The sequence below is a fragment of the Leuciscus leuciscus genome, assembly GCF_965113295.1.
Source record: "Leuciscus leuciscus genome assembly, chromosome: 18".
Taxonomy (NCBI): Eukaryota; Metazoa; Chordata; class Actinopteri; order Cypriniformes; family Leuciscidae; genus Leuciscus; species Leuciscus leuciscus.
Window position 1 is genome coordinate 9590610 of NC_138742.1, and position 25232 is coordinate 9615841.

The 25232-nt window shown below is 37.2% G+C and overlaps 2 protein-coding genes across 2 annotated transcripts in view; both read left to right on the forward strand.

Moving 5' to 3' along the window:
* The window catches only part of LOC309481339 (tubulin alpha chain), a 267267-nt gene that overhangs the window by 95841 nt on the left and 146194 nt on the right, over positions 1–25232 (forward strand). The window lies entirely within an intron of this gene.
* Positions 85–21420, forward strand: calcoco1a (calcium binding and coiled-coil domain 1a). Its single transcript, XM_082144381.1, has 15 exons — positions 85–255; positions 2780–2932; positions 3018–3120; positions 4531–4733; positions 10323–10535; positions 10726–10874; positions 12161–12230; positions 12326–12481; positions 15085–15339; positions 15423–15548; positions 15872–15967; positions 17189–17276; positions 18221–18474; positions 19895–19986; positions 20619–21420. The coding sequence occupies exons 2-15, from the start codon at positions 2801–2803 to the stop codon at positions 20644–20646; spliced, it is 1965 nt and encodes a 654-aa protein (XP_082000507.1). The 5' UTR covers positions 85–255; positions 2780–2800; the 3' UTR covers positions 20647–21420.

Sequence of the window (25232 nt, forward strand, 5' to 3'; positions counted from 1 at the left end):
ATTTTAGTTTTTTTGAGTGTCTGAGACATGATTCAGAATCAGTGATAGAACTTCATTTCCCACAATGCAGCGCGCCTCTCCAAAGCACCCATGCTTCTGTTTTTGTTATTGTTGTGAGATGTTCGTGGCACAGCTCATCTCGGCGAACGTGTCGGTGTAAATTACACTTGTCATCAGTCTCATAGATGTTTTTTCCTATATGACCGAGCATCGTTTTTCAAGAGGACATTGTTCTGGTTATCTAATCTAAATTGGGTGAGTTTTGTTAAACGACGTTTGCGGTTTTTCCACAAAGAAAAAAAGAAAAGAAAAAAACTGCAGTATGTTCAGTAGCACGCAGCTAAAGACAAAGCATGCCATGTTTATAACATCCAATCCCATTAGAGGCAGTCCCATGGAATGTGTATTGACGATAACAATGTTATAAGGCTGTCATGTTTTTCTTTTTTAACTGCTGTTACAAAGTGTCAGATCTGCTTATGCATTGTTTTTCTTCCTGATGTCACGCTGTACCGAGTAACTTGAGATAGTTTCTAACTTTGGGCCTCGCTTGCAATAGCCATCCACGATTGTTTGCAATGCAAAGAAAGATTTTATTTCCGTAAATCAGCAATTATTGTGCCATAGCAATCAGGTGTCACGTGTCAAGTAATATTAAAAGTACATTAAAATAAATTTTGTGTTTTCTAGTGTTTAAAAAAAAAACTAATTTCACCATATATTTTATTTTAAACGACTCATATGATGAGGAATCAAATGATCCTTGGTATTTCTTTTTAAGATAAAGCTTGATACTGAGCACTGGAGTTAAGCTGCAAGTTTCTGACATCATACAGATGACGTCAGAAAACGTCCTTGGTCTCTTCATGGAGAGTCTAAATATGTTTTTTGTAGTTTATTATAAGGTGTTGCTAATGATGGGCCCACCTGTCATTACTTGTAATCTATACAGTTCACACAGTCAGTCACAGTATTTGTGGCACCTGACAGCCTGTGTCACAAATGCTCTCTAAGAGCTGATGTGTGTCCGGGGTGAGAGAGTCTGCACACCTCGTCAGTCATCCACAGGAACTCGGCATCTAGTTTAACATAAACAGTACCTCTTTACTTGCGCAACACATTCACCTCTCCCCTACTGTCCTCGGTAAGCCTCGATAATAATATCCATACAATTTTCTGGGGACTACTGTTTGAAATTCCTTTTAAAGTTATGTATATTTGTGAATTTGGATAGAGACAGAAAAGGCATACAAATAAGATAGCATAATTAATACAAAATAATTACTGTATTGCCTTTTACCTCAACCACACTTCTTCAAAGCACATAAGTAACATGTCTTTTAACTTTTTCTTAACATCAGGATTTTAGGATAAAATTTAACATTGTATTTTCTATGTATTATGTCTTTTACTAAGTATGTATTACGTTTTTTTATTTTTATTATTATTATTTTTACCATTTTTTGTAACTTTGTTGCAGTTCATTGGCCATTTTTTTGTAATACTAATATTTAACCCTCTACTGCATAGCGTTGCCCCCAGGCAACGGAAAGTTTTCTTAAGCCCTGTGTTCAGTACATTTTTCTTTAAATGATTGCAACCAATTAGAATGTTTGAAAAAGTATCAAAGAACAGTCCAATAAGGTTTGGGAGTCACTATCAAGCACCATTTGAAGGCGGGACGTCCTTTTCTGACACATGGTCACAGGAGCACATGGTGTGAGATGAAAGCAAGATTATTTGCTTTAGTAATCATATTTAAAATGACATGAACTGTACATAAAAAATATGTGTGTGTGTATGAAGGTGTAGAGAAGCCTTTTGGCAGGTTTTGTGAATTTATTTTTATTTTGCATGTTCACAAATTCAGTTTTTCTTCTTGTTGCCTCAGGGCAACGTTATGCGATAAGGGGTACTTTTCAAGGATGTCTTGGACAATACCTCACAATGGCAAATAATGTGTTACAAGTAGGGAAGATGTAGGGTTCCTGGGTGCACAGGAACACCCAAAGTCACCAAAGTGACACTAATGTGCAGCATCCACAGTCATGTTAGAACAGAAAGGGGCCATCTACAAACTGTTCCCACAAAGTTGGGAGCATGAAATTGTCCAAATTGTCTTGGTATGCTAAAGCATTAGGAGTTCCTTTCACTGGACCTAAGGGGCAAAGCCCAACCCCTGAAAAACAACCCCACACCATAATCCCCCCTCCACCAAACAACCCCACACCATAATCCCCCCTCCACCAAACAACCCCACACCATAATCCCCCCTCCACCAAACAACCCCACACCATAATCCCCCCTCTACAAAACTTTACACTTGGCACAATGCAGTCAGGCAAGTACCGTTTTCCTGCCAAACCCAGACTCGTCCATTGGATTGCCAGTCAGAGTTATTTAAGTGTTTTTCCCTTTTTACTTAAATGATTTCTTGACATTTTTTAATAATTTTTTTTATTTTTGTATTGCTCTCTGAGAATTGTATAATGATCATTTTCTCTATGATTCTTTACCATTGTTGCATAACGTTGCCCTCAGGCAACAAAAAAATATTTTGGGGTGGGGGGGTTGGGGGAGGGACATTTTTCAATAAATCAATAAAATGTTCCCAAATGAGCCAGGAAATGATGTGAAATAATTTTTATCATGTGTCATCAAAATTCATGCAGTAGAGGGTTAATGTAATGACGCCATAAAACTGCATGCATATTATTTGAGAATGAGAAAAATAGTTTTAGACTAAATATTTCCATTTTAATTTTTAATAACTACCTAGGTGCATCACTATTCTGTTGCCATGGAGAAGACATTGGAGGTGGAGTTTCGCAATGTCGGAAGTAGCTACTTCCCTCAGAGCAGAGTGGACTGCCACTACACCATCAACTCACAGCACACATGGGCCAGTAATGACTGGGTTGGACTATTTAAAGTAAGAGAGAACCATCTCCAGGACTTTTCAGCACTGATGTGGCTCTTTTGCTTAATTAAAGTTGATCTGTTTCTTTTACCCTCAGGTTGGCTGGTCATCTATCAAGCACTACCATACGTTTGTGTGGGCAGTAGCACCATCCAACTACAAAGAGGGGACCTCCGTGAACTGCTGCGTTAATTTCCAAGGTCTCTGAAGCATTGATTTTGGTGTTCAAGCCCTCTTGAAAGTCAGCTGATGGTCTTAATACAGTATGAATAAAGAATAGTGCGCTTTAGGGACATTTAAAGAAGCTAATTACAGTTCCTTGCATTGATTCACCCAACTGCTGGGCTCATGCATTCAGTGCATTAGCAAATGTTTGTCCTCAGATGACCTGTGAAAGAGATAAAATGCCACAAAGGATTTCGCCTGTAGTTAATTATTAGTAGGGAGGGCTAGGATGCTCCTAAATTACCCTAGATTGACTTGCATCTCTAAAAATGTTTTAAACAATAAACATAAAATGCTTGTTTTGGCAATGCTTTAAAAAGAATGAATTTAGAGATGCAATTTATTTTTAAAAGGTTTTACTATGCTGTGCTGTAGCGTGCATTATCATAAGCATGGTAAAACCCTGTGACAGCCCTTTAAATTGTTGTGTATCGTGTGTGAACGCCCCCTAACCAGCATGTCTGATCAGTGTCTAGTGGGCCCTATTTATTCAGGGCTTCCTTATAACCAAGTGGTTAACTAATCTTTGAGACAACCTAATGACTAGCTTATTTCTGAAAAGCAAATCCATAGTAATTAAACTGCAGGGTGTAGGCGCGCTATATATTGCTCTTTTAAAGTAACATGCACTACCATTCAGAAGTTTGAGGTCGATTCAAATGTTTCTTTTTAAAGTATTTTATGCTAACAAAGGCTACATTATTCATTCAAAAATAAAGTAAAACCAATAATATTGTGAAATATTACAATTTAAAATAAATGTTTTGCATTTTAATATATTTTAAAGTGCAATGTATTTCTGCTTTGGTGCTCAAGTAACTTTGTTGAACATAATGTTGAAAACAGCTGCTTATTTAAACCTGTGCTTTTTTTCAGGAGTCTTTGATGAATAGTATTTTCAAAACAGCACTTATTTTAAATAAAAATCTTTTGTAACATTATAAATATCTATGCTTTCACTTTTGATCAATTTAATGTATCCTTGCTGAATAAAAGTATTAATTTCTTTCACAAAAAAAACGTTCTGACCCCAAAACTGTGAACAGTAGTGTTAGACCGAGTTTTGCAAGCGCATGTGAAAGTATCATCCGGGCTGAGATTTGCACAGTGCAGAATGGCAGCATTGTATTTTGTGGTGAATATTGGTGATGGAGACAGAGTGCGTTTAGGAGAAGCCAGATGAGGTCATCACCAGTGGCCCTGGCTTCATGTGATTGTGTAGGAAATCTCCAAACTTCTCTCACTATGAATAACCAGACAGGAAATATTCAAATACAATTTGCCTATATAAAAAATCTGAGACCATACGACAATTGTTTTGTTTATAGTTTTTTTTTGGCCTGTGTTTGGCCTTTCACAGCATTCTTTTTCTCTCCCCTCTTCAGCTTCCTACCTACCAGGGCCTAGTGCTCAGCAGTACCAGTTTGTGTATGTGGATGGAAGGGGAGAGGCTTGTTCTTGCAGCACTGCCTTTACCTTCTCAGCCCCAAAGCCCATGGAGGAGCTGATGACTCTGGAGGAGGAGGGCAAAGGAGAGGAAGTGGGCGAAGACATGTTGCTGGTCATCCCCAGAGCCCAGCTACTGCAGGTCAGATGAACTCAAAGATTATGTGAAGACTGTAATTCAGTCCATCATTACACAAATTATATGTTTCACAATAAGACAATGGCAGTTGCCGTGGGCTGTAGAATTCTCTCCGTATGCATGATATATGTAAGGGATAATCCACGGCTAGCTGTGCTAGCGATTTTAATGCATGATGTGGAGGCAAAGAAACACACAACACATGCATTCAGCAGAGTGCATTCCAATTGTTTAATGCAAAGCTAGCCGTGGATTCTCCTGCTTATGGCCATTTGCCAACATTAACAAGTTATTGATGTTTGCAGCACAATATTTGACCAGAAAATTAAAAATAATGGTTAATTTGGTCAGTTACGGCTCATTAGATCTAGCATCCTGCCCACTTTAAATCAGAGACACAGAGATAAAGCAGTGCGGTAAGATTACATTTATGAATGAATGAATTATAGCATGGATGTATTTGAATTAATTATCAAGACAGAGAGAGATGCGCGTGTGAATTGCCTGTGTCTGTGCAGCATCCCTCTACTAATAATGAAGCTGTGCATTTGGTGTTACTCCCTTGTTGCTGAGAAATGATTCAGCGGCGAGGCTATTTTATCAATAAAAGTCACAGGGCAGCATTAATATGTTTCTGTGCTCCTGAATGTTTTTGTGTGTGTGTGTGTGTGTGTGTGTGTGTGTGTGTGTGTGTGTGTGTGTGTGTGTGTGTGTGTGTGTGTGTGTGTGTGTGTGTGTGTGTGCGCAGTGCGATTTCCAATCTCTCTCTGTGTGTGTGTGTGCGCACTTAAATGAAAGCAATGCATTAATATACAGGGTGGGCCATTTATATGGATACACCGTAATAACATGGGAATGGTTGGTGATATTAAAGTCCTGTTTGTGGCACATTAGTATATGTGAGGGGGCAAACTCCTCAAGATGGGTGGTGACCATGGTGGCCATTTAGAAGTCGGCCATCTTGGATACAACTTTTGTTTTTTCAATAGGAAGAGGGCCATGTGACACATCAAACTTATTGGTAATGTCACAAGAAAAACAATGGTGTGCTTGGTTTCAACGTAACTTCATTCATTCATGAGTTATTTACAAGTTTCTGACCACTTATAAAATGTGTTCAATGTGCTGCCCATTGTGTTGGATTGTCAATGCAACCCTGTTCTCCCACTCTTCACACACTGATAGCAACACCGCAGGAGAAATGCCAGCACAGGCATCCAGTATCCGTAGTTTCAGGTGCTGCACATCTCGTATCTTCACACCATAGACAATTGCCTTCAGATGACCCCAAAGATAAAAGTCTAAGGGGGTCAGATCGGGAGACCTTGGGGGCCATTCAACTGGCCCACGACGACCAATCCACTTTCCAGGAAACTGTTCATCTAAGAATGCTCGGACCTGGCACCCATAATGTGGTGGTGCACCATCTTGCTGGAAAAACTCAGGGAACGACTCAGGGAAAAACTGAGATGAACAGTTTCCTGGAAAGTGGATTGGTCGTCATGGGCCAGTTGAATGGCCCCCAAGGCCTCCCGATCTGACCCCCTTAGACTTTTATCTTTGGGGTCATCTGAAGGCAATTGTCTATGGTGTGAAGATACGAGATGTGCAGCACCTGAAACTACGGATACTGGATGCCTGTGCTGGCATTTCTCCTGCGGTGTTGCTATCAGTGTGTGAAGAGTGGGAGAACAGGGTTGCATTGACAATCCAACACAATGGGCAGCACATTGAACACATTTTATAAGTGGTCAGAAACTTGTAAATAACTCATGAACGAATAAAGTTACGTTGAAACCAAGCACACCATTGTTTTTCTTGTGACATTACCAATAAGTTTGATGTGTCACATGGCCCTCTTCCTATTGAAAAAACAAAAGTTGTATCCAAGATGGCCAACTTCTAAATGGCCACCATGGTCACCACCCATCTTGAGGAGTTTGCCCCCTCACATATACTAATGTGCCACAAACAGGACTTTAATATCACCAACCATTCCCATGTTATTACGGTGTATCCATATAAATGGCCCACCCTGTAGAATGGTGATAAAACTGACTGGAACTACCTGTGCATTAAACGATTTGAATGCATACCTTCCAGCCAATCATACATATATATATACATACATACATACATACATACATACATACATACATATATATATATATATATATATATATATATATATATATATATATATATATATATATATACACTCACCTAAAGGATTATTAGGAACACCTGTTCAATTTCTCATTAATGCAATTATCTAATCAACCAATCACATGGCAGTTGCTTCAATGCATTTAGGGGTGTGGTCCTGGTCAAGACAATCTCCTGAACTCCAAACTGAATGTCAGAATGGGAAAGAAAGGTGATTTAAGCAATTTTGAGCGTGGCATGGTTGTTGGTGCCAGACGGGCCGGTCTGAGTATTTCACAATCTGCTCAGTTACTGGGATTTTCACGCACAACCATTTCTAGGGTTTACAAAGAATGGTGTGAAAAGGGAAAAACATCCAGTATGCGGCAGTCCTGTGGGCGAAAATGCCTTGTTGATGCTAGAGGTCAGAGGAGATTGGGCCGACTGATTCAAGCTGATAGAAGAGCAACTTTGACTGAAATAACCACTCGTTACAACCGAGGTATGCAGCAAAGCATTTGTGAAGCCACAACACGCACAACCTTGAGGCGGATGGGCTACAACAGCAGAAGACCCCACCGGGTAACACTCATCTCCACTACAAATAGGAAAAAGAGGCTACAATTTGCACGAGCTCACCAAAATTGGACAGTTGAAGACTGGAAAAATGTTGCCTGGTCTGATGAGTCTCGATTTCTGTTGAGACATTCAGATGGTAGAGTCAGAATTAGCATCTTTGGGATATGGTGGAACGGGAGCTTCGTGCCCTGGATGTGCATCCCACAAATCTCCATCAACTGCAAGATGCTATCCTATCAATATGGGCCAACATTTCTAAAGAATGCTTTCAGCACCTTGTTGAATCAATGCCACGTAGAATTTCTGACTAGTATTCAAACACAATATTAGTATGGTGTTCCTAATAATCCTTTAGGTGAGTGTATATATATATATATATATATATATATATACACAGTACCAGTCAAAAGTTTGGAAACATTACTATTTTTAATGTTTTTGAAAGAAGTCTCTTATGCTCATCAAGCCTGCAGTTAAAAAACAAAAAAAAACAAAAAAAAAACAGTAATATTATGAAATATTATTACAATTTAAAATAATGGTTCTCTTTTTTAATATATTTTAAAATGTAATTTATTTTTGTGATGCAAAGCTGAATTTTCATCAGCAAGTACTCCAGTCTTTGGTGTCTTATGATCCTTCAGAAATCATTCTAATATGATGATTTGATACTCAGTTATTATCAATGATGGAAACAGTTGTGCTGTTTAATATATTTTTTTGGAATACTTTTTTCAGGATTCATTGATGAGTAAAACGTTAACAGCATTTATTCATTAAAACAGCATTTATTCAAAATAAAAACATTTCTAACAATATAAATTGTTACCATCACCTTTTATCAATTTAACGCATCCTTGTTGAATTAAAGTACTAATTTCTTAAAAAAAAAAAAGTTATTGTTCCCAAACTTTTGAACGGTAGTGTATATTGTTACAAAAGATTTCTATTCTAAATAAATACAGTTCTTTTAAACTTTTTATTCATCAAATAATCCTGAAAAAAGTATCTCAGGTTATAAAAAAAATATTAAGCAGCACAACTGTTTCCAACATTGATCATAAATCAGCATATTAGAATGATTTCTGAAGGATCATAAGACACCAAAGACTGTAGTACTTGCTGATGAAAATTCAGCTTTGCATCACAAAAATAAATTACATTTTAAAGTATATTAAAAAAGAGAACCATTATTTTAAATTGTAATAATATTTCATAATATTACTGTTTTTTTTTTTTTTAACTGCAGGCTTGATGAGCATAAGAGACTTCTTTCAAAAACATTAAAAATAGTAACGTTTCCAAACTTTTGACTGGTACTGTATATATATATATAAACAGTATATATTATCATATATTATAAATAAATATGTAAAACAAACAGTATTGGTAATCTCGTACAAGGGTGTGATTGTAAGCATGAAGCCTAAATGATAATAGTCTCAAGTTTTAATCACAGTGAAAAAAAAGGCTTTTTAAATTAATGCACCATTTCGCTGTATTTTTCATTAACTTCCAGGTTATGATATATTTTATTCTTTTTTTAAGCAAGTCAGAAAGGTATACAGCAATACTAAACTACAGTATGTATACAGTACTACAATAAAAGGGATTTCTCATTCTTTTGGACAGCTCTGAGATGCACTGTTGTTTGTCCAAAAAAGGGTAAAAATAGAATAGATGTCCCAGTGTATTGATACTTTAATCCATAGAAGACTGCAGACCTCAGACAGAGAGTCTCCTTTTAACATTTCCACAATGTGCAGTTTTGTTGTGTGGTTTGAGAATCACATGAACAGCTTAGAGCTTTCCAACCAAGTCAGTGCTGTTTTGTTACTGATATAGCATATGTAAAGAAGACATTTAAGACAATTATTTAAATTACATAAACTTCACAATAAACGTAATAATTACTAGGGCAGTTAAAAAATATCGATACAGCTAACTATCGTGATCATTTATTTCACTGGTGAAGTGTGAGAAGAACAGAGTAAATTTTATAGTTACCTATATAATGTGTATCTAAACACGTCATCAATTTATAATTGAAAGGATTGTTATTGCCGCTTCCATAGACATCAGTGTGTATTTTACAAACTATAAATGTTGTTTTGCTAGTACTTGTGTGTATTTACATGTCTGAAACCTAAAATAAACCTTATGTGGTTGAAAACACTGAATAGTTGTGATATAATATGACAGCCAATGCGCAAATGCAAATTTGAATTTAGAAGTTGATGATCACACGATCTGAACGTTCTAATCACACCGGTGTGAACAATCGTACGCATCAAAGGGTTAACTAGCAATCGCATGCGGGGATGATGCTTCTTACGTCCGTTTCGGAGAACCAGAGGGCAAATATTTCAATAGACAGCTGAGGCATTTAAGTGGCACCGAAATGAGGCACCGAAATCTGCATTTTGATTTGGTCCGGTTACATACCGGTTAGCCTACTTAGGTACCGGTTCTATATCAGTGCCCGGTTTCGGTTTTGTATTTTCAACTATTAAGTATTGCAATATATCGCAATATGTATCGTATTGCAATATATTCGTGATATATCGTATCGTGACGCATGTATCACGATATGTATCGAATCGTGAGGCCCTTGCCGATACCCAGCCCAAATAATTACATTAAATTATTAATTATATCATTTATTTGATTTACTTGGTCTGCTACAATAATGCCATGTCTTCAAAGCTAATATTGATATATACAATTAATATGATTTATATTTTGTTTACCATATAAGGTAAATAATTAAACATTTGAATCGATAGGCAGACCTCATTTAAAACTAGGTTTTCTTCATTTGTATTTTTTATTAATATCTGTATCTTTCTCTATCATTCTTCCAAACAGAGACGTCTGCAGGAGTGTTTGAAGGAGCGTGCTGAGCTGCTCCAGGCTCTTGAAGCAGCAGACCAGAACGTGGAGCGGGAGAAAGGCAGGAGAGAGAGAGACAGAAGCTCCTGGGAGCAGAGCCGCAAGGAGCTGGAAAGGAAGATCAGCGAGCTGAAGGAGGAAGTGAGAGAATATATAGAGAAAGTAGAGGAAATGAAGAAGAAGCAGAAGGTAGTGTAAACACTCATTCCATCAGCCTGTGTGGTCAGACCTGGGTCAGGGTTTTGTGTATATTTTGTCTTTACTGTGTTTACTGTGGTGTATATGTTCACACACACTGGCGGAAAGCTCACTGTTTAACGATTTTTAGTGTTACAGTTTAGTTTAAATACCTCACTACCGTCACACCTCTCTCTTTTAGGAAGTTGAGTATTTCGGTGAGGCCCTGACAGAGGAGAAGAGAGCTCTGCTAACTCAAAAAGAAGCTAATGAGCAGCGAATCAGAGAGCTAGAAGAGGACATTAAAGTACTGACCCAGAGAGGACTGGAGAGAGAGACTGACCTAGAAAGGTGAGAGGCTTTGTGTTTTCTACTCTGAATTATCTTTGAATCATTACCCAGCCCTACACATTCCAATTAATTTGGGTGCATTTCAGTCATAATGAACATTTTGCTTTACATATGAAAGAAATGTATTCTCTGTTGATGCTGAAAATTATGCAGGGCAGCAATTGAGACTAATTCAAATTGTTAACCTGTGTTTTTGAGGAGATATTCATTGAAAGAATCCGCTCATAAGAGACACTAATTTCAGAAATCAAGCTACACTGGTCACAGTCATGATGTATGTGTTTTTGATTAGCGATGCACTGAAAAGTGAAAAAACAAACAAAACAAAAAAATGTTTCGGGCAGTATAGTTTTGGACGGCCAAAATCATTGGTACAGTTTGTGCTTCTCTGATGACGCGTTTTGACTGTGTCAGTGTCTATTTCATGCAAAAAATATAAGCTACAATAGCGTGGATAAGCTACAACAGGTATATGTCAGCAGTGTATTCGAACTTCAGTGTGACCAAATATGATGCTACAGTAGCAATATGTAAAAAAAAATCTGCTGAAAAACCGAGAAGAACCTATTTGCCTAAATTTAAAAAAAAATTGCCTAAATTTTATTACCAAAACTTCATTTTCGTTTTATCGAAACCAAAAAAATTAATATAATTTCAGTGCATCACTATTTATGATTTACTAAAAATAACACATACGAGCTAATAAGAGTTATTTGTTTGTGATTCAGACTACATTGATTGTGTTGTATGTTTGTTTACAACTAATGTGCTTACCTCTACTAATCTCTATTTGACTAATCTCCAATACAACTAGGCTAATGTGCTAATCTCTACTAATCTCTACTTGACTAATCTCCAATGACGACTTCTGATCTGATTTCCTTAAGATTTTCTTCGATTTCATGAACCACACTGAACATAATTTCAAATGACTAAAGGCTGCACATATTCTATACAATTGTCACTGCACGTTGATGACTTGAGTATTGAATTGTGTTGTTGTTTTAAGATGTACTTCTGAAAAGTTTAAAATCATTGTTTAATTTGTACATGTTATATAAGCAAGTAGTTATCCTGTGTTCTCTGGAACACATCAGGACATAATTGTTTCATATATTGTGGCCATATGCATCTTTGACTTCCTCCAAATGTCATTGATGTGATTGGATTATATACAAGACACATTGGACCCCTTCTAGAGGTCGGTTTAGTGCTGTGAACAGGGTCTTATTGTCTCTTTGAGTCACGTGGTTTCATTGGTTCTCCTGTGTGCTGTTTCTGTATAGGATGAGGGAACGGGCCAAGAAAGCATCAGCTCAGAAGAAGGAAGATGAGGATGAACACGAGAACCTGAAGGTTTCTCAGCTAACACTTGTACACGCTTGTACACAAATAAGCATAAACACAACTACATGGTCATTATTGTGCCATTGTTTTGTGTATTATACTAGTTAAAGATGGAACAGACAGAGAAAGAGCTGCACAGTCTTTCATCAGAGTTTCAGAGTCTGAGAAGTTCACTGGCCCAGAGAGATACACATGCTCTACAGCTCCGTGACACCATCACCACCCTCACACACAAACTCAACAGCGCTCACAGGAAGGAGGTAACACTCCAGCAGTTTTCACATCCCAGCTTTCACATTGAATATTCGTACACAGGGTGTATTGTCTCAGAATAGATACTTGATGCCATTTATCCATGAAGTTCATGTTATTAATAAGGGGTTTCAGGGCTCTAGAGTGCGACCAATTTGGTCGCACATGCGACCAAATTTTGTAAGGGTGCGACTAACATTTTTCCTAGGTCGCACCGGTGCACCTAACGTCCTCGCATCCGCTGCCTCTCCACGAACTAATCGTTTGTTCTCCTTTGACGGAACTCACACTCATGGGAAGTTGGGAACTCACACTCTTCTCTCACGCTTAAGGAGTGATGACGGAGGACAGAATTAAACATTCAAACGTAGCCTAAGCCTGGTTACACTTAAGGTCTGTGATATTAGTCTGATTTTATTTTAGATTTCGGCTTCCAAAGATTATAAAAAATAATATATTGAGGTAAAACCATTAAAAACTATAGCCGAATTCTATCTAGTGCAACTTCTTCCCTTCGCAGCATTACACTGTCATTTCTCCCTAAAACTCAAACCTAACGACAGAATCAGCACGATCGGTGATTGTTGTAAAATGCAGTCTAGTTACTGTTGCTAACTTGCGGGACGCGTTAAATAATTAAAAGAGCTATTAAAAGCACAAAAATCTGCATAAGAGATGCATGTTCGCAAGGCGGCGCGCGCTCCGAAACCGAGACCAAGACAAGCAAATTATAGCCTACTTTGGGTTTCATGTGCGCGTCTAAACGATCAAATGTACACAAAAGTATGTCAAAATGACCGGCTTGGAGATTCACTAAAAACAGTTTATGTCTTAAATGGACGTAGTTATCGAAATAGTTGGGAGAATATGATGCATCAGACGTAGCAGATCTGCACTCGGTCTTAAAGGGGCCGCAGTCTAGTAAACATGCGGACGATTGCGCCATTGCTGCGAATCAAACAACAAGAGAAAAATTACTACAAAGCTCTTGAAAGAATAACTTCAGCTTTATTAAGCATTAATTTATTTATGAAAAATTACGCAGTGTTATTTTTCATTTGATTACTTTATTAGATTTCTTTTTAGGCCATACCTGAAGAGTAATGTTAGTAGACCTTACTGAAATTAAAGCACTGTGTAGGCCTATATAATGTGTATCTTTGTTTAATTGTTTATCTTTTTTTTTATCTATTGTTTATCTTTGTTTAATATTATATATATATATATATATATATATATATATATATATATATATATATATATATATATATATATATATATATATATATATATATAAAACAAAAAGAACCGATAAGAATACAGTTAAAGTACCGGATCGATAAGCAGTATCGGTAAGAGTAGGAATACCGTTAAAACCCTTTACTCCCCGGTCAATGCTCCGACAACAGCCCAGACATGAAGCTACTTCAGCCACCATTCTCCCCAGTCCCTGGTAAGATGCCAAGCCCTGGTCCTTCGTCGGAGATGGCATCCGACTCAGAGACGGAGGTAGAGCCTACCGCGTCTGAGCTAGAGACTCAAAATAGTTTGTTTGGCAGCTCAGTGAAACACTTTAAACATTTTTTATTTAAAAAAAAAGATTTTTATTTTTATATAGGCTACAGTAAAATTGTGCTTCAAATAAAAAAAGTATTTACCTACACCTTATTCTTGTTTAAAATCATTTACATAATATGAATGTGTATAGAGCGTGATAAAAAGGTGACCTTGAATTTGTGGCGTTAAAGGTGACGCAAGCTGAGGAAAAATTTGGGTGCACCTAAATAAAAAAGTTAGGCGCACCAGTGCAACCAAGGCAAAAAGTTAGTCTGGAGCCCTGGGTTTGGCTGGTTAGCATATTCCCTGCTGGTAGATGTTGTAAATACACCATATGGGGGCAGAAAGCATGTCTTTCTTCTTTTTATATGGCCATTCTGACAAAATATCAACATATATTGATCATTTTTCTCAACATATAAATATATTATATTATAGTGTACACTACTTTTCAAAGGTTTTGGCACAGTAAGATTTTTATTTTTATTAAAAGAAATTTAGCATCACATGATCCATCAGAAATCATTCTAATATGCTGAATTGGTGCTCAAGAAACATTTCTTAAGTTATCATCAATCTTGAATATGCTTAATATTTTTGTGGAAATCATTATACAGTTTTTGATTAATGGACTGTTCAAAAGAAAAACATTTATTTGAAATGGAAGTTTTTGTAACAAAGTAGCCTTCACTGTCACTTTGAATTTAAAGCATTCTTGCTGAATAAAACTATTAATGTCTTTAGAAAAAAATCATACTGGCTCCAAACTTTAGAATGGTAATGTATTTTTTGCAAGTGATTTGTATTTATTTTTATTAAATATCAACTGTATACAACTTCCCATCTTCTTCTAATTGGTCACATGTTATAGTCAGCATGAAATGCTGAGAAAACTGTTAGATATGACGCATTTGAACCATGTCTGTATAGTCCAGCAATTAAAAAAAAAAATAGAACAGATGGATGCTAGAAGACATGCAAGCCCCCTAACTGCTTCTAGACTGACTACATCTTTTTAGCATGACACGATTGTATCTGTGTCATTGTTGATCAGGCAGCCAATGAAGTGGCATTGAGTGAACTCCGGAGTGTTCAAGAGCGCCTGAACGTGAGTGAACGCTGTGTGGAGACTCTGAGGGGGGAGCTGAGAGACATGGTCGCTCAGAGGGACACCACACACGCCGAGCTCCATCAAGCCCGTCTGCAGGCCGCACAGCTCACACTTCAGCTGGCAGATGCAAGCCTGTCTCTGAGAGAGGGCAGAGCCAACTGGGCACAGGAGAGAGAGACCCTGCAGCAGAACACTGAGGTACGTGTAGCAAAAAATATTTTAAAAAACACAAAGGCAACTTTAAAACTGTCATTAATTGAAGTGACTGCATAAACTGTCAGATGGACAAAGTCCGCCTGGAACGCCTTAATGACGAGATCCAGCAAAAGGAGGAGATGTTGCAAGAGGCGAGGATGGAGAGAGAAAAAGCAGTAGTGGAGCTGGGACGAGAGAAAGACTGCAATCGGGTATAACACATTTATTTAACACATTTCTTTGAAACAACGACATGTAGCCTTATCTCAACTGTAAAGAGTTACAAGTTTTTCCAAGTAAGTTTTTCTTGTCAATATTTTTAGTGCCATCTGTTTCAGTGTTTGCAGCACACGTTGTAGGAGTTAACATGGTCAATATCACATATTTGCTTACATTTGATTAGTGACCTAGAATGACCAAAGTCATTTACAGATTTATTTAAGGTATGAATTACATTTGCTATTCAATGTGAAGCTAAATATTCAAAGACATGTACTTTATAGTACTCTTGTGAAAATTGTGTGTGTGTTTTCAGGTTCAGTTAAGCGAGACTCGTCGTGAGCTGCAGGAGCTGAAGGCCAGTCTTAGAGTGGCTCAGAAAGAGAAGGAGCAGCTGCAGACAGAAATACAGGCACAATCTCTGCTGTTCTCACAAAACTATCATATTCTCATCAAAGCCATCTTTAAAGTCTGGTTGTTTAAAAACAAGTTGTCTTCAATTTATCAGTAAACAACCCTCTCATTCACATGAGCCTGAAGGCATAACAGAAACATGCTGTTGTACCAGTCCTAACCACCAGATGCAACCTGTCTCTCAAGAGAATGTTTTGCTCTCTGTGTGTCTGACAGCATTTGGCTCCTGGTTTAAAGCAATATTCCACATTGTAAATAGATTGGAAACAAAAGGGAGTGGGCAGATGGATTGAAACACAGAAATCTGAAGCTTGTATTTTTGGTAGCCATTGCATAAATTCTTAAGTAAATAAATCTTATGTGAGCTATAAACTTTAAATGATCCTTTCTAGGTTGAGGAACATCTGGTTAGTATGTTACATATGTAATAGCCATGAATGGAGTTTGCAGAACATCAACATAGGCGTGTGGTCATGCATATGCAGTTATGTGGCATTCCTTTATGGTATCCCTGTGGGGGTACCAAGTGAAAGTAACTTTACATTTCACTAACTTTACAAGTAACTAGTAATGATGTAAGGTTAAAATTTGAATAAAACTTTATATAATATAGCTCTGAAGAGTTATATATATATAGGCTAATGTTGTTATGTTTATTCTTCAACATAAATTTGTATATCTTGAATGGCTTCCAACTGGCTGTTCACTGTAAATGCATTACTGAAAATGCATTTTCCGTTCTGTTAAGGCCGTGACACACCAGGGCGACATCAAATAACTAGCAGCAATGATAGTCAACTGTGTAGTCGCCGACGTGTAAAAACACACGGCAAAAAGCTAGCTTGACAGATGCTCACTGACGGCTGACTCGTGGCTTGGTGTGTCACAGACCTTATTAGACTGAAAATTACCCAGAATATTTAAAATATATTAAGCTACGTTTTTAAACATACAGCAGTTTTACAAAGATTTTAGGTAGGGGTTTAACAAAAAAATGAATGTGTATTACTTGAAAAGGTGACCAGTTTTCTCCATAGCTGTGCTAAAATAAGAGAAAAGGAAACTGCAAATGGATATAACAATGAATCTACGTATACTTAAGATGAGTGCGCTCTTGATTTAGGGATAGGATGACGGACAGTATGGTATTTTAAACATAACAGTGTGACATTATTTCATTCTATACAATGTAAGGTTTGTTAATGGTGTGTGTGTGCAGGAAGTGATGGAGTACAGCCGTCAGCTGGAGAGAAGGCTGGAGGTGCTGAGCGATTCTAAATGGAGTGAGACGGCCCTGCTGCAGAGCAGTGAGTCACTGTGCTTTCTTTAATTCTGTACAAACATCACTACACACAACGACACTATTGTGAGTCTGTCTCCTTTCTTTATTGCCCTCTCACAACAATACCACAGAACTCCAGGCGGCAGACAGCCACATCATAAAATGCCACACACCACTGCGTTATACGGCCCTGCACAATGACAAGACTTCAGCACCGTACAACACAGCACACCAACCCCACCTCCCGGAAGCACACAACTCTGCCATACTACAAAACAACATAATAGAACACTGCTTTATTTTAGACTCATTAACTTTTACCTCAGACCGCATTCTGCACAAAATGTTTTACATTTTCTCACAATGGCAAATGGCGATCTACAATCTAATTGGTTTGCATTACACAACTTCTAGTAGTAAAGTCGAACAGGTTTTTGGCCAGTGCAACCTTCAAAGTTGTTCAGACTTTATGCCCATAATCAAAAGTCACAACAGCAAGCATTACACAACAGTTTTAGTTTTGCAAATCAGGAAAATCGTACAAAGCAGTAGTGCTAAAAAAAAAAAAAAAAAAAAAGATTTGTTTATAGTGTCAAAAATGTTATATTTACATTTGCAACAGTTAAGCTCTATAACTAATTACAGACGTCTGTTGCATGAATGCAATGTCGACTTAAGCGTGTTTACATATTTACATATAAAGGTTTGTCATATTGTTTGCTCTGTTTAATTAAATCAGAATCACATTTTTAGCTTATTTTGGATGTGTAGCTGACATGAAGAATATGGTAAATTCTACAATATAATTGTTTATATTTAATGTAAGTTCTATTAGGGTACATTCACATAATTATGATATGATCACAATCAAAATAATCCAAATATTTTCATTAAAAAAAAAAAAATTTGGGCTGCCACACACACTTATTAGGACACTTGTGAAAGCTCATCTGCCATTCCTGGTTTCAGGTCAAGCAGAAAGCCCACTGCTGTCAGATTCTGAGGATGAGAACCCAGAGGCCTTGCAGGACACACACTCTTCTGGGCCTCTGAACCACTACAGTCTGTGTGAGCAGCCCCAGGCCGACCTGCTGCTCCCGGCCACCCCGCCACCCTCTCCCAGACACCCCTCCAGCATGAACACGGTGGTCATCAGCCAACCTGCACCCCTCTCATCTCCACACCAGCCCAGTGCTCACACACACAATCACAGCTCTGAGTCGGTGAGGGTTTGTCATTAAGTCATCGCAGCATATCCCAATATGATATTTTTGTGGTTGCATAAAAAGCATTTAGGGAAGAATTGGCTCACTGTTTGTTTGTTTAGCTGTATGTGACCTCACCCTCAAGGCCTCTTCACATCATATCTGATGTGACAGAATGCACAAAAGAACGAAGCTATAAAATATTTGCTAACAATTTGCACTAAAGCTATTCACAGATGTAAGATGCTGAAAGTTTTTGCATTACTTTACGAACGACGTTGAGTTCTGGAAAGGTGCTTAAGTATACAATTTATTGTTATTCATTTATAAATTTTTCCGACATCCAAACAATAACCAACTCTCTGGATACAGAAGTTTTCACTTAGTAAAATTTGATTTTCTGAATGCTTTAACCCTCATGTTCTGTTTGGGAAGTGTCTGCTAGGGAAGTGAAGGATTTCAACACCCTTTATAAAAAGGCATTACTTAAAAATGACAGTGCTTGGGGTCTCAAAGACCCCAGATATAAAACATTAATAATGCAATGAATTATCACTAGCTAGGATTCTCTAAATGGTGTAAAAACTCTTGCAAGTTGTTCACTTTGTTTTACTGTATTTTTATTTTATCTTTCTACAATGCATTTTTGCTAGAACTTTACCAAACAGCGCAATTACAAAATACTTTTAGTTTTTAGTTAATGATAGAAATTGTATGATACAGTAGAGGGTTAAAGCTTCAATAATATCTGTATCCACCTCATTTTTAACATACGAGCAAGGCACAGCCACTGGCTTCCGGTTTCAATTTACCTGTTCAAAACAGCTTATTATACTGCTTTATATTGGTACTTATCATATTTTAATTCATTATCATATTTTTAAACATACTGGTTTTATTAACAGCGGCAAATGAATCGAAAGTCTTGCACATTCACAGAAAATATCTTAATTCCATGTTGAAAAATAAGGTGGATGCTCAGGTTTGATTAGGAATCTGAATGGGAAAATAATTTCGAAATGAATAATTGTTTACATGCACATCAAACATAAAGTCTGAACAGAGAATGAGAATCAACCTAGGATCAGAATAAAATAAAACTTTAGAATATTGCAGAATAATATTTCAAGCTCAATATTGCAGAATAATATTTCAAGCTCAATATGTTGGAGTTCATAGAGATGCCTTGAGCCAGACACCACATTTTTGTCAATCTATGAATTGTTGGCAAGATTTTTTGCCACTGACCAATTAGCTTTCAGGTAAAAAAAAAATTATAAAAAAATTACAGATGATCTCAGATTTATATTTCAAACTCAGTATGAAGTATTTCATAGAGATACACTATGGCGTTCTAAAAATCTGGTTGTGCTTGTTCTTCAGACTTGTAGTCAATAGGCCCTTTATTCATGCATATGTGACTGCGTGTGTTTTACAGGAGGAGGAGTATGAGGCTGCTTTGTCAGGACGACACAGCTCTGGAGAGGAGACAGCTCTTCTCCTGCCTGACAACAGAGACGCTACCCTCGGGTACAGCACGCACAAACACACATTCACTGTCTATAAACCCCATCAGTCACACTGTCGTTATCTGTGACCTGCAGACACAGGCTCAGATAGATTTTCACATATACTCTTACACAACCCACATGAGTAAATATGTCACTGTCGCAAAAAACATTCGGCCCTTCTCTCTCCCCAACGCCTCGCTTTATATCTCCCTGTCACAGTCTGTCTCTTTTTCTGTCTTTGCACACTCGCACACGCTAATGCAGGCCTTTATTTATGGTGACAGTCCGAATATGGTGAGGAGATGGAAGTTTTGAATACCACCTCATAAAATTAGTGAGGGAGAAGAGAGTGAGAGAATGGATGGCGGGAGTTCTGTGAGGGGAGGACAAGAGGACAGATAAGTTGACAGGAAGCTGTAGCAATGATTTACTGAGAGGGTAGTCAGCGCTCACCGGCCAATTTTCAGCATCATTAAAACCCTTTCTCCCTCACTTCTCTCCTTCACCCTCTTTCTTTCTCTCCCTAACTCTACACCTCCACCCCCCTCCGTCTGTTTCCCTCTCTATCCATCTCTTTCACCCTCTGCCATCTATAAATGCACCATTTCTTCCCAAACTCACGCTTGTCCTGTTGTGTGTGTTGTCATGCAGAGATCTGGCAGAGAGTCCCGAGTGGTGAGAAGCAGAACTGCAGGACCGGAGGGCCAGTGCAGCGTGGATGGCTTTGCACTAGTGCAACACGTGTTACGAGTTTTGTATTTAGAAGCATTTGCGCTTTACATTATATTGACATGAGTATTTAAATATGCAATTTGCTTTACACTTTATATGCACTTAGAATATGCATAAGCTATTAGACCTCTCTATGTCGCACGCAGTTTTACGGTAACTTGCACGGACGTGTTATTTTACACATATCAACTGACAAGCAGAAAGTGTCTGTAACGAGTAGATCGAGGGAAAGGTTGTATTTAAGGCAGAGGAAATAATGTGTGTGTTTCTGTGTGTGTTAGGGTTGTTTATTTCAGTCTTGATTTTCTTGTGTTTTATTTGAGTTCTGTCATAAGGCTTGTATGGATATAACAATTATCATTAATCTGCATCAGCAATAATGTAAAGCACAATGTCATCAAGATCTTTTCAGGTTTTAAATGTAAGATTTAGTTCGGGTGCTCTTCATTTTGTGGGTCTTGTGGTAGAAGTATTTTGAAATTTTGTTTGTTAGAAGAAAGACTGTGTGAAAGTTCACACATACAGTACAATGATTATGTGCAATGGGCTACACCAGCGACTGATCCTTCTGTTTAGATGTAAGAGTAATGAGTGGCACTTTTGATTCCTTTCAGGAAGTTTACTGTCATCCTCGTGTAAAATCATATGCGCAAGATCTTCTTTGAAGGAAATCCACTTGAGCATGGAGACTGGGGGTATTAGGAACAGTTACTTATTATAATGAATTTATTACATTTAATTCCTCAAAATTTATATTTGGTGCTTCATTTTAGTTTCCTGCATTGTATTGAAACACTGTTTTACATTAAGGATGAAATTACTATTTGTATGCTAAATGTACTTCGACAGCTTAACTACTTAATGTTCCTCTTTGGGTTGGAGATACATTAGAAACTTTTTGCAGTACTGTAAGAAGGTTTTATTTTCTTTTTTATTTCAAGGTATGAATTGAACTGCTTTAAATTGTGCCTCACTAAATTCAAGAAATCTTATGTTTAATTCAATTGGATGTGTGATGGCTTCAGGTTGATCATGTGGAGAACGTTATTTAGCCGTATTTAAATCATGTGGAGAACGATATTTGGCCGTCTTTAAACTTTGGTGAAGCTCATTACCTGAGGTAAAATTAAATTTTAATTACATTCACAGGGAGAGTATTTTAATGCATATATTTAAAAGTGAAATAATGAAGGGGAATATTGTGAAACGGTATCATACATTAAAATGTTTTTTTCTTTTTAATGTTTGAAACATTTTCCGGTTGAGCTCACTGTACTCACAGAACTTTAGTTTGGTTGATTTGTTCTTGCCGTTTACTGTAGGGTAAAGTTTAAATAGCACCTATATGTTATTTGCCTTTTATACAACATGTCATAATCTGTATTGACTTTAAAAGTGATGTTACCATTACACCTCACTGAAACAGCGCTCACTTTGTATTCATCATCCTACTGTATTTGTATTGTGCACTGGTCACTGTACTCTAGAGACTCTTAGTGTATCTGAGATTGAAAACAGTTCTCATTTTCATGATACACTTCACCTGAAATGTAAACTGAAATCTTAGTTTGATCACCCAGTAGACGCAAAAACCTTTGACAGCAAAATTGTTTTATTCCTGTTAGCCACTATACTTCAACCGTAAACCTGTTTATGGCAGGGAACATGTTAAGATTAGTCCTAAGTAATGGTTGTCCACTTTCATGAGTTTCAGTAATGTTTAAGAGACATTGTCTTTCAGAACGCAAGTCATTTCAGGGCAATACAATCAGAGAATTTGATTTATTGTTTGCATTTTATGTAGTTATTCCTACTTTCACTTATCTAACTTGTTTTTAGGTTATGTCGTTCTGTTCAGGATGTGGGATGGGTTTCATTAAAAAAAAAATTAATGTAATGTTTGTTGTATGTCCATGTGCTCTACTCAACACTTCACAATAAGGTTAATTCGTTAAACATTATTTGCATCAGGTAACAAACTAAAAATGTTTTACATTATTTATTATTGTAGGTTAATATTAATTTATAAATACACAATTGTTCATTGTTAATTCATGTTTGTTCACTATACATTACCTAATTTATATAACTTGTTGAAATGGTAAAATGTATTGGTATATGCAGAAATTAACATTAACCTAGATCAGGGACACACAGTTTATCTGTACCATTTTGGATGATATTAGAGTTTTTTTTTTAATTATCTGTGTTGGATATTTACTTGTCCATGCTCATTTCCCCAATTTTTACATTTAGATACCTTTGCTGTCATCTAATGCTCACATAAAGTCAATTTTTAACTATTTTAATAACACTTAAATGTAACTTTTAGCATAAAAAAACTAATAACAATTTTACATGCAATGCTAAAATTCATTTGTAGCATTTGAAACTGTTGACTTGATTTATTTATTAATTTTTATAGGCAAAAGTATAGAATTTTAATATCGGCCAGTTATCAACCATAACATGAAAATAATTATTGGCTTATTGGTAATTGGCTAGAACTGTAATATCACTGCATCCCTAACCAAGATGAATAGATGCTGTAGACGTGTTGGTCATTGTTAATTCACAATAACTAATGCATTAACTTTATTGTAACAATTACAGTTAAAATTGAAAAAAGTGTATTTTATTTTTAATGGAATCTTCTTTAATCAAATTTGTTTTTTAAACTTTGTTTACAACAACGGTAAAATCCATATCACTGTTTATAAATTATTTAGGTCTATTTTCACTAGGATCATTTTAGTCACAAGAATATCATTTTACTGATACAGCACAAGGTCCTACAGGTACGTTAGATTATGGATGCACTATGCAAGCTTTTGATTTACCTGTAAAGATACTTGTGTAGAATTGGACCATTGCCCCCCTGTTATCCTCTCTTGCTTTTTAACAACTTTTTGCTGACCTTCACCCCATTTTTTCCTCTGTTGCTTTTCCTATGCCACTCCCTCTCTAGCTCTCCCATGTTTTTTCTCTTCTCCACACTCACTCCCCTAGCAGCATGACGGGAGATAATTATAAAATCAATGGAGCCGGGCTGCCTGCTTTACGGCTGCCTCTAAAACCTTAACAGGGAAATCACTGTAGGATTGATGACTCCTTCACTCTTTATCTCTTTTAATTAGAAATGTAAAAGATATGAAGAGCCTGGGGCCACAGCACTGCACCCTGGCATTACAACATACTACCTGCTCTCCTTCCTTCCTGCCCTCCTTCCCTCCTTCCTTCTCGCTCTTTCCTTTTTTCTGCCTTTTCATGTCTTTTAGGAAGCCACTGCCTCAGTTTCCTGTAGAGAATGTCTAAGATATAATCTCCTTCTCCAGAACACCTCCAGCTAGAATCTTTTCTCTAACATTAGAAAAGCAAAAAATATTATGGGTCATACTCATTTTGTATTTTATTACGAGTTGATTGAGCGGCATTAAACCAGTGTAGACTGTATGATCTCTTGCTGGGCAAGATATTACAGTCGTTCTTTTCTTTTACATCTTTATATATTTTTTTGAGTTGTTTCTTTCTCTTTTTGTTTGAACGCTTTTATTCCTCACTCTCATTCTGAATTTACTTTGTGTTGCATCTTAAAGGGTTAGTTCACCCAAAAATAAAATTTCTGTCATTAATTACTCAGCCTAACGTCGATCCAAACCAGTAAGACCTTTGTTTATCTTCGCAGCAACGTATTACCCCTTTCAAGGCCCAGAGAGGTAGTAAAGACATCGCTGAAATAGTCCATGTGACTACAGGGGTTCAACCTTAATGTTGAAGCAAAAAACAAACAACAATAACAACTTTAATTTTTAAAGTAATGTTTGCTAAACTTTGATGCATTATTACTAATATAACTAACAATTCTGCATTTTTGTGCTATGGATATGAATGATACCTCAAATCATGGGCTGCGTCTGAAACTATTGCTACCTTCAGAGAATACATTCCAAGTAAGGTATCAAGATAGTCTATCACCAGACCAAGCTCAATCTTTTAAGATTGAACATTGGTCTGGGGAGTCTGCTATGTATTTTCTACTGCACAAGAGGCGTGATCAACGGGCATAGTTCAAATGACTCTGTACGCAATTGGATAGTCCTTCAACCAATCAGACCAACGATCTGGGTGACGTACTTTGCAGAGCGACGCGAAAACTCCAGGCAGGAAACGTGTAACCAAACGTGTTCATCAGCGATTTGCAGGAGCAGCAATGGAATCGAGAAATTTTTGCAGGTTATGCAAAAAAAAAAAAAAACATGAAAGTTAGTGGTATTTACACCCACTCGAGCGATTTGTTTGCTAAAAAGAAGCCATTGAGCATTGTCGAGAGGAATTGGACAGAGCCGCAGGGCTCTGGAATTGGATTGGATTAAACCCGCCAATAGCGCGCCAGGTGGTTAAGCCAGTTTGTGATTGGTTCCCGCAAATTTGTAAAGGAAGCAGCAGAGATAAATGAACAGGTTTCCAGCCTGAGCTGCAGGGCGAAATCAAATCGCCGGAAGATCAGGCTAGGTTTACCCAGTCTAGTATCAA